The sequence below is a fragment of the Poromitra crassiceps genome, assembly GCF_964638095.1.
Source record: "Poromitra crassiceps genome assembly, chromosome: 11".
Classification (NCBI taxonomy): domain Eukaryota; kingdom Metazoa; phylum Chordata; class Actinopteri; order Beryciformes; family Melamphaidae; genus Poromitra; species Poromitra crassiceps.
The window spans coordinates 48,242,102-48,252,407 of record NC_139643.1 but is presented as its reverse complement, the minus strand read 5'-3'; the positions used below and the strand labels follow the sequence as shown (position 1 = coordinate 48,252,407).

The following is a 10,306-nucleotide window of genomic DNA, read 5'->3' as shown; positions in this document are numbered from 1 at the left end:
CACAAGAGAATGCAACAACAAATTCTACATAAACCACTCGTCCGATCACATTCGGACTCTAAACACAATCCAAGTCAATTATCTAATTTTGACCATAGATCAGGAAAAATGCAGAGGAAATTGAATAAGAGTAGATCAGGAGTCGAGCCAAGAATGTGTCATCTGTAACGTTTCATCGGAGCTTTCTCATGTGTATCTGTCTGCAACCACACATACAAGACACAACAAAGATTGAAGTCACCAATTAGTCAGACATGGGAGGGAAACAATGATTTACGTCGTCTAATTATCCCTTGACTAACACAACGAGGAGGAATAAACTACCAAAAACACATTCACGTTCTTGGGTCTTTTATTAAAATTGTATGCGAAAGAAGCCATAACATAAAAAGAAGCTGGGGCAATCAGGAGCTATAATCCTCTATACACTACTATGACGTAAAAAAAGGAAAAAAAAAAAACTCAACAAAAACAACTCTTAAACAAAACTTTCTTACAGTGGGAAACACAAGAATCACAATAAATATTGAGTCTTTTTTTATACACTTTACAAGATGGTGTGTTACTGTAAGTTACCCTGGATTGGCGCCTCGAGTAACATGCAAAAACCATATGGTTTCATGTGTAGGTCAAAACCATAAAAAGGCAGGTGACAGATGGGGGGAATGTCTCAAGGAATATACACAGTACAGGCAGAAATATGACGACCAATAAAAGGAATATAAAGTTCACAAAGTCCAGAAGCCTGTCTTTCCACGTCTTCCAGGCCTCTTCATTAAGTCGAATAGTCCTGTGGGAGGGGGAGAAGAACAGGGGGGGGGACAGGATTACAGTCAAATAAAGACACCCAACACAGTGTTTAGGAGGTAAACACTGCCCGAGAGAGAGAGACACAGAGAGACACAGAGAGAGAGCGAGCATAAGCAACATGGCAGGCAAGTTGTACTGTTTCACAATCAACAACAATGAACGTTCTGTCATGTTTTATTACGTTAGCGCACCTTTTTTTTTTATGGATGCATGTCATGATCCAGACATTACCACAATTTCTGTTGTCTGTGCAATTTTGGAACATAGTGAAGAAGAGGCATCACTATTTTGTTTGTGAAGTAACACTACTTGCCCCGGGGCCATAAATGGGCCGATCTGTTCAAATTTGAGCTGTTTTGGAGCATTATATACCTGTCGAATTTACCAGCAGATCCTATCAATTAGTATTATCAAATTACATTTTCCAACGTTTTTTTGTGTGTGACAACAATTGAACAAACCGTGGCGTTGTTCCGCTGTTCTTTAACTAATCATATTATGCTTGAGTGAAGCAGAATCATCACATGTTTTCACTTTATAAGCAGAGTGTTACAGAGTTCAACTTACAGCTCTTGGTTTCTTGTTGACCTTCATGTCGAACCTGCAGCAAAAACACAGTGAGCCTACGTTAGACATCGGCAGCCTATAGAGACGCTTCGGACAGGATTCGGAACCATGGTGAAATTTAAGCAACACCGGTACTGTACCGTTACAGGGACAGAAGCTCAAAGAAACCAGCCAATAAAGAACAATAACCAACTGTTTGTTCTTGTTTGTACTCAAACCTGTAGCCTCCCCATCTCTCATTGAGGCAAACGCATATATATATATATATATATAGACATATACACGTTTGAAATGGGTAAAAACAAACAAAAAAACTACCCAATAATATTGATAATTAATTATCTAATGGAGACTAGGAGAGTTAGATGCTGATGCGCATAAAAAAAAAAAGCATGATTAAAGACTGAAGTGCACAAGTGGACATGCAGTATGATGACTGAATAAGTAGCAGGCTTAAACTCACAGACTCTAGGTCAACAGAAGCAGACAGCGAGCAGGAAAAACAGGGGGGAAGTGAGGATGATGGGGTTTACGGCAGGCAGGATGTAAACACCGACAGACAGGATGTAAACACCGACAGACAGGATGTAAACACCGACAGACAGGATGTAAACACCGACAGACAGGATGTAAACACCGACAGGAGCAGGAAGTAAAATTCAGACTTACTCAAAGTCATAATCAAACATGGCAGAAGGGCTGGGGGGGGGGCAGCATTAGGGGAAGGAAGAGAGCAGCAGTAGGTTAGTTCACCGGCCCGAGGCTGAGCCCTGCTGGCTGCTACACGTTACTGCAGTCCAGACTCCCGAGAGAGTGAGAGCACTGGTGTGGTATTGTGTGGTTAGAATTTCACCAAGGGGATGAATAATGTATCTTATCTATCAGTAGAGGAAAAACAGGTTGGGATTAATACATTGATGTTAACCAATGTACAGCTACTTGCACTTACAACTTGCTCTTCTGTATATTTCCCCATTTCCAATTTTTGCGATTCCCTTTTGATGACCTTACTATAACATATTCTGTGGATTTGTGGTCTTTCTTACACCCCATTTCACATTCCAATCGGACAAAGAACCGAGAGCCACAAATCATACGAATTTCATACATTTCATCCGTTTATGTCTGGCAGCTGGCCCTAATACAAACCAGACGTTTGGACAGCCAATCCAACTACATTGACCCAAAAAAACCAGCGTTGCTAACTAAAGTATGACTGCGACACTGTGTGTGACAGAAATACAGCACCACAAAGAATCCTCCGATTAGATGTTAATTCTCTAGCGCGGAGGTTTTTCAAAGTGGGAGGCGGGCCTCCCCAGGGGGGCTCCAAGCAGTTTCAGGGGAGGCTCAGTGAATGGAAGTGACAATATATTACATTCATCATTAAAAGGAGATCACATATATAATAGCCTAAATGTGTGTGATTTGGTTAAAGAGATAGTTCAGAGATACAGCACTTTAGGGGAATTTGACAGTTTTTCCCACTTTCCCAAAGTCAGAACCAAATAAATGCCTTCAGACAGACTTCTTTTTAATGTATTTGGTGTAGTCTAAACTCTAAAGTATGTCAAACAGCAACATCAGGCTTTCTTGGATCAATCGCTAAGTGTCTATGGGATCAAATAACAATCATGATCCAATAGGCATCCAGGAATTGAGCGAGGGAGGGAGGCTCCTTTTTCCAGGCTTCGTCTTGGGGGAGGCCCACAGTCTCAGACTTTGAAAACCCCCTGCTCTTGGCGCAATCTGACGGAAACAAGCAGCACAGAGTGAAAACGGCACAAACCGGCCTGGCAGGCGTGCGTCTTTGCAGTCGTACCTGTGTCTATTTTTGTTCTTCCTCTTCTTGTGGCTGCTGTGATGGCTGCCCGAGGAGGAGGAGGCCGCCTTCTGAGGCTTCAGGTCCTGCAGCGCCCCGTCGGCGTCCTCCGTGTCCTCCTGGCTGGGCTCGTTCTCTTGGTTCTGGAGGTCCGGAGAGGCGTCGCTCTCCGTGCCGCTGCCCGCCTCACCTGAGGAGCCCGAAGCACAGCAACACACTCGGCATCACGCGAGAGTCACACACTGTCACCAAGGAGTTATGAGAGAGGATCGGTGTGATCATGCTGCTCCTTTAGGGGGAAATATCAAAGGAACTCACGCTTTTCATTCATGTGGTCAGGTATCCCGCCAAGCGCACATACCGCCTGTCCGTTAAAAAGAGAGATGGCAATTGGATTAGCGGTTGCATTTTTGCTTTGTTAGCAAGGGAATACCCAAAATATATGTTTTAAAGGCCAGCAAGAGAGACACTCACTGCAACTGATGTGACTGACGACTTGCTGAACAAGCGCTCTGCTTCCTTGAATTTCCTATTTCTTCTATCAGTCTTACTGTTGGAGTTCCTGTTAGAACAGAACGACAAGAAAATACAGTCCGTTTATATTGCAGATATACCACTGATATGGCTGAGTGGTGGCTGGTGGCTCAGTGGTAGAGCTGTCGCCTCACAGTCAGAAGGTCCTGAGTTCGATTCTCGCCTGGGACACTGTGGGCGCTGTGGTTGTGCTCCCCCCCATATCTTCAGTGCCTACTGCCCAGGTGGGGTATCTCGTCGTAAGGGCCTTTCTCTCTGTGTGGAGTTTGCATGTTCTCCCCGTGCTCCCCCAGGGGGCTCCTCCGTATATAACCCCCCCACTAAAAACATGCAGAAGATCAGATCGTCATCGGACCAGTGGCGACAACATCCGAAGTTGGTCCCCGGGCGCTGTACAAGAAAGCGACCACTGCTGGCCTGGATGGGTTAAATGCAGAGGACACTTTTCACCGGCCACCGTCAGCATGAGTGTGTTGTGGCCGCATGCATGTATTGTGGTGTTCGTGTGACAATAAAAGACGGGCTTGTCCCGTTACGAGAGAGAGAGTTGTCAGGTGACATGCTAAGGAGGATGCAGTGAAACGGCCCCGGATGTACAATTCCATTGCATTTCCAATAACTATGTCGGATCATTTCTGTGTCCTAAAAACATTTTTTTGTTATCATTTTTTTTTTCACACAAGGAAAAAGGCAATGAATAGTTAAATGACAGAGTCAGGTGGTCCTCATTGTAGGACTAAGAAAAAACAGAAAAGAAAAGAAAAAAGAAAAGAGAAATACAATCCCTCCCACCCTCCCACCCGAGTGGTGTGCTGAACCCTCCCCTCCCACCCCAACGTTAGTTCAAATGAAACTATACATGGTAGTACTATTCTTATACAAGTTCAGCTCAAGAGCTGTTTCATAGCAGCCGCAGCTGAGGCCCAGGTTAAAAACCTGAATGCCTTCCAGCTATGTTTGTGTTGTTTTCCAGCTCATAACAAAGCTAAAAAAAAAGGGGGGGGGGGGTCTGGTTTCCACTACAAGGATAAACAGGGCATAATGATACATTTTATACAATTAACACAAGAATAGTTCTTTCAATATCCACTCTAAACATTTTCAATTGACCCTGGTGATCCCCTCTCTTACATACACAAAAACAAACAAACACAGTAGTCCAGAAATGACATGTCTGATGCTTACTTTTGGTTGGTGAGGTATCTGTCCCATCCTCTGATGATGTTGCCATACATCTGGGTGTCTTCTAGGTAGCTGCCTTCGAATGCATATATTTGTCTTTCCAAGTTTACCAATGTCTCCTAGGATATTGAAGAAATCAGATTTAAATAACTTATCTGTCTGCCTTTTTAAATGGATGCATCATGCCATATGATTCAAGTGTTTTTCCAATGAAGACATATTTTCAAATTGTATCTTCAAAGAATCTGACAACCAATCAAGAGTGAAGTTGATCCCCAACAAGTCAAATTTTAAACCAAACATAATATAATCTGGAGGCCATTGCAGCTATAGCATGTCTGAAAGACATTTGTTAGCAGAGCTACAGTATTTACACGATAAGTTACTTTGACATCAAATGCAAAGTTATAGGAAGTCAAAATGTTCCAATTTCAGACTGAGATTTAACGTTCCTGCTTTATTTGAGATTCTTCAACACCTGGCAGATGGAAATCTAATGGATTTGGATTCTGAGTAGGACGGACTCGCATAGGCCGTTAGTGAGTTTAAAAATGTTGAAACTTAAAGAGCTTTAACATGTTAAGAAGAGCCAAATCTGCCACTGTATGAATCAAAGCATTATGAGTATGAGCACATACAGTGCGTGGATACCGAGACAGATGTGCAGGAAGGCTGTCAGACTAATCCCGATTGATTTCAGGGTAAGAGAGAGAAAGAGGTCCCATGTGTGCAGGGAGCAGTTAGACACAGGAAGGTAATTATTATTACTAGTACTACTACTACTACTACTACATATTAACTATGTTCCTGTCCACCGCAGATGAAGATAACTTATTTCATTACAAAAGTCTCTGTTATTTGTTTCTACATGATGTGTGAGACAATGCATTGTTCTTGTATATCTAGTTTAGACATTTGGTTTATGAAGGTTATGAAGTTTGGTAAGCTGGGGGTGACTGACGGTAGGTGGCGGTATGCACCAAAAAGTTGGCCACCGCCAAAAAAAACGCAAAGAAGAAGAAGATGGAGGGTGGCTAATATGTTAGCTAGCTAACATAATCGTTTAAAATGCTACAGCAATGGCCCATGAGCGCAAAAAGCTCAGTTATCTGTGAAGATTAAAAAGTTAGTAGTGAGTGGTGGTGAGTGTCCTGTACGTGGTAAATGTGGCTGGCTAAAATAGTTAATTATTCAAAAAAAATCATCTAGCGTTAGCCTCTTTGTAGTCTAGCTAACGTTACCAAGTTAGCATTAGCAAGTAGCCCTACCGCAAAGAAGCGTGCAGAAACAAACCAAGAGCTAACCAACGTTAGCAAACGGTAACATTAGCTTAGCAGTCAGTGAGGCCTAGTGGTGTGCCCGTTATCAAGCAATATCTACGAGTGTGTATGGCACTTCACTTAACGCCGCTTCACATTCATAAAGAAATGAGTTTCAACTTTAACTCACAGCGAGTTCTTGTTTCCTCTTCACCAGCTCGGCGAGTTCCCGGCGGGTGTCGGGGATCTGTGGTGGCGTCGCTTTCGCATGCATCGCCATGATGGATCGAGCTAATGCTAAAACAAAACACTGGCGGGTTGGTTGAAAACAGCACCAGCCGTATTACCATTTCACCGACGGGTGGCGCTAAAGGACAACAGTATCGCCAGATATGCCCTCCCTTTCAAGAGTTCAGGTCAAATCACTGTTTATGTTGCCATAGCAATTTGGCGAGGCTCTTTCCCCGACCAGTCTTGTGTTTTTTTAGCCTCAACATTTTACAGTAGTGGCTATTACAGTAGTCTAAAAGGCTTAGCTTTTGCAGTTAGCTGTCAAGAACTTTCTGCATATCAGATTCCTACTACTGAATCATGGGGGAAATACACCAAGGACTGAATGACAGTGAGTCTAACTACTGTGAGAATGAATTTTCATTTTCAGCTAAAATATTACGACTCATGATTACTTTCAACTTGTATCCAGCCTGTAAGGTTCCAGGTTATAGTGTTACATCTTCAATACCAACAACATACCAAACAGTGGTGATAAGCAATGAAGAGAAGAAGGGCTTTTCATCCCAAACTAAGAGGTTCCTCTCACAAGTCTGTCTGGTAGGGAGGACATCATGTGAATCCACTGCTTCATCTAATCTAAAATCACTGCAAAAAGACAGTATGCAACATAAACATGATGATATGCGTTTGTTTCAGAATGAAAACCCAGGGCCAGGCAGCTACGGCACTATCGCCAACGCTGAGGTCAGCAGCCCCTCTTTCTCCAAGAAAGGCACTGGAAGCTTTGCATCCCAGGTCAGGTGGACAGGTTGTTAACCGACGGCATGTCCCATTTGGATTTTCTGGATTGCCCTAAAATTACAACCGATAATTGTCAATGCCAAGTGCTCATGTTCTGTGCTGAATAGGGATGTCACAATATATCGTCCCACGATATATCGCGATATCAAAACGTGACAATATGTATCGTTGAGCTGAAATCTCATATCGCGAGAAAAAGAAGCTGAACATGGTGGCACTGATCTGCCTCTGATTGCATGCTCGCTCTCCTTTTCATTGCTTTGTTTGAACAGACGAGGGACGTTACAGACACACGGAGGATGAAAATGGTGAAATGACTCAAATTAGCGTGGAGGATCGAGGATGCCCCCTCAACTTACAAATCGATCGCAAAAACATATTGTTAAAATATCGTATCGTTATCGTGAACCCAATATCGTGTATCGTATCGTATCGTGAACTGAGTTGTATGGTGACACCCCTAGTGCTGAAATAACTGTCTTTGTCATTCTCTTCCTCGTCACTAGGCTGCCAGAGTTCCCCGTCACCGGCAGAAAGGTATCCCAGGACCAAATGCATACAACCTGCAGGCCTCCTTCATAAACACCTGTAGCTTTGGCAGGGGCGTGTCCAGGGTCTTCAAACTACCTGTGGCTGTGCAGCGAGATGGTCCCAAGGACAAAACACCAGCTCCAAATCAATATGACGTGTGTGCAAGTGTGCAGTCACTTTTCAGTGACACTGTTCTTTCAGGATGTATCTCTTGAATGTGTGTTCTGTTCTGTGCCCTGTTGTTTTTTTTATGTACTTGTTGATTTTCTTCTGTCTTTATAGGTCTGTTTTGGTGGAAGTCAGAAAAACCCTCGGCGTTCGTCAGCTTTTCTGTCAAAAACTGGACGCAGCTGTTTTGGCCCAAACAAAATCATGCCATCACCATGTAATTATCTTTCTCACTGGTAATTCACGCTGAATATATTTGAAATTTGAATATTTCTTTATTAATGTCGCTCTTCCATTAATCTCTTCTTTTATTTTGAATATGACGTTATCTATTATTAAGGCCAGTATGAGGTGAACGACAACTTGATCCAGAAAGGACCCCTGGTAGCCATGTCCCCCTTCAAATCCAAAACACCAAGGTTCCCCGCTCCGTGGGACAAATGTGTGCCGGGCCCAGGAGCCTACAGCCCCCATCAGGTCCCTGCTCCGGTGAAGAGGACCATCCTGCTGTGAGAAAACCCACAATACTAACTGACCCTTTTTGTGTTCGGCTGGGTGATATGGCTGAAATCAATCATGTATCCACTGAAAGACAATAAACGATAATATTGAATGATCTTTGGATAAGCTGTTACCCAGTTGTTTTTTCCACCACTGACCTAAAAACCTACGTCCTCTCAACTTTGTTCCCAAGGAGGAGACCTTATCTGGCAATCTCCACCCCTCCTGTGGTTGTTCCGAAGGACCCTCCCTTCCCAGGCCCGGGGCAGTATGACATAGTGAATTATGACGGCCCCTCTACGCACCCCGTGTCCACTGCTGCGTTTGTATCCAGGACGCAACGGATACCCCAAGACCCGCGGGGCCAAGGGGGGCCCGGCCCAGGTACCGCCTTAAAGGATACATTCACCCTAAACACGTTAGTGCTGTAAAAAAAACAGCTGTTGGTGATTTCTGGTAGTGAGCGAGCGAGGGCTTCTTTCTGACCATTTTGCAACAACGTTCAACAATGATGGAGAAAGCTATAGTAGAAGAGGCAGAGCGAGCAATATCTCCATGAGTGTAGCCTCACTAGACCATAATGCATGTTGCATTTTGGAACGTGGCTGTGATCAGAGATACTTTCCAATGTTCACAGACTAGTTGGCTTGTTACTATATTTATATCCCCATAAGTCCAGGCCTGCTGTCTGGGAGTTGCTGAAAGTCATTCTAGTAGTCGGTAGAAGTAGACAAGGCATTGGCAGGATGAGGAAATATGTATATATATATATAGACAGTATATATACAGTATATATATATATATATATATATATATATATATATATATATATATATATATATATATATATATATATATATATATATATATATATATATAATTCATCACAAAGTAAATCCTGGAATGAAATGCACTGAGCATCACAGATTGCAGACATCTAACAGTGTAAAAGAGTATCAGAGGGCGGATTGCTCTCCTCTTGGACAAAGCTGTGGGACATTAAAATGGTAATACCCCACATCTTTTATAGCCTGAAGCAAGAGAGGAGAGTTTGTCCTGCCTTCTAAATTGTGTCATCCCATGACAGCGCTCCACAGTTAATTAACTGGAAAATGTGGAGCAACTGTGAGTGTATTCAGGAGGATTTTGAGTACATGTTGTTTTCGTGGATCTGGTAAGTGTACTACAGGGCTCGACTCGATGGAAAGGTTCAGAACTCAAAATTGCTCTCAAGTCCATGAGGTCGGTGCCTCATCACTCATAAGGTTAAACTCTTGGATAGCTGAGCTGTGGGAGATAGATGGTCAGAAATGCTGATTAAACTGTCCTCTGGCATGAGAATAACATAAATCTTAATTTGTGTGGTATACCCCTTTAAAGTGTCCCCATGGCATGATTGCACAGCGTAACGAGAGTTCAGTGTTGGGCCTGGTATGCAGGGTTCCCACAGATCCTTGACATCCTTGGAACGTTTGTGAATTTGAGAAATAAAGCTCAAGGCCTTGAAAGTTTTTGAAAATAGACGGGAATAGACGTGGATCATTGAAAGAACTTGGATTTATATAAATTAGAAGGCAGGAGATCACAGTCTGCCATCACTATAACACAGCACAGTTTACAAGTCTTCACACATTCAAGCCTCTCTCTGTTTGTCTGTGTCGTAAGCTTCAGTAAAGCCTCCTAGTTCTCAGTGTTGTAACAGTAATGAACCTTTGATCCGAGTCTCAAACGAGTCGTTGGGTCCTTGAATTTGAGGGAGTTGGGCCTGGAAAGTCCTTGAATTGAAGAAGGTATCAAGTCCAACTGTTTCTTGCTCTTTTCAGGTTTCTATGAGCCACATATGTTATCAAAGCAGTCCTTCTTTTACAATGACTCCAAGATCTGGATCCCTGCATGA

At 43.1% G+C, this 10,306-nt stretch overlaps 2 protein-coding genes across 2 annotated transcripts; one reads left to right on the top strand and one right to left on the bottom strand.

Annotated features, from left to right (window-relative positions):
- Positions 1 to 459: 459 nt before the first annotated feature.
- On the bottom strand, positions 460 to 6,454 carry meaf6 (MYST/Esa1-associated factor 6; the record flags this gene model as incomplete). Its single annotated transcript, XM_083646422.1, has 7 exons — positions 460 to 790; positions 1,378 to 1,411; positions 3,200 to 3,389; positions 3,518 to 3,563; positions 3,674 to 3,761; positions 4,919 to 5,034; positions 6,365 to 6,454. 7 exons carry the CDS (start codon positions 6,452 to 6,454, stop codon positions 776 to 778), a joined length of 579 nt encoding a protein of 192 aa, XP_083502548.1. The 3' UTR covers positions 460 to 775.
- A 311-nt stretch (positions 6,455 to 6,765) lies between these two features.
- On the top strand, positions 6,766 to 10,306 carry stpg1 (sperm-tail PG-rich repeat containing 1; the record flags this gene model as incomplete). Its single annotated transcript, XM_083646069.1, has 8 exons — positions 6,766 to 6,796; positions 6,878 to 7,005; positions 7,105 to 7,203; positions 7,716 to 7,905; positions 8,066 to 8,125; positions 8,249 to 8,417; positions 8,603 to 8,793; positions 10,233 to 10,306. 8 exons carry the CDS (start codon positions 6,766 to 6,768, stop codon positions 10,304 to 10,306), a joined length of 942 nt encoding a protein of 313 aa, XP_083502195.1.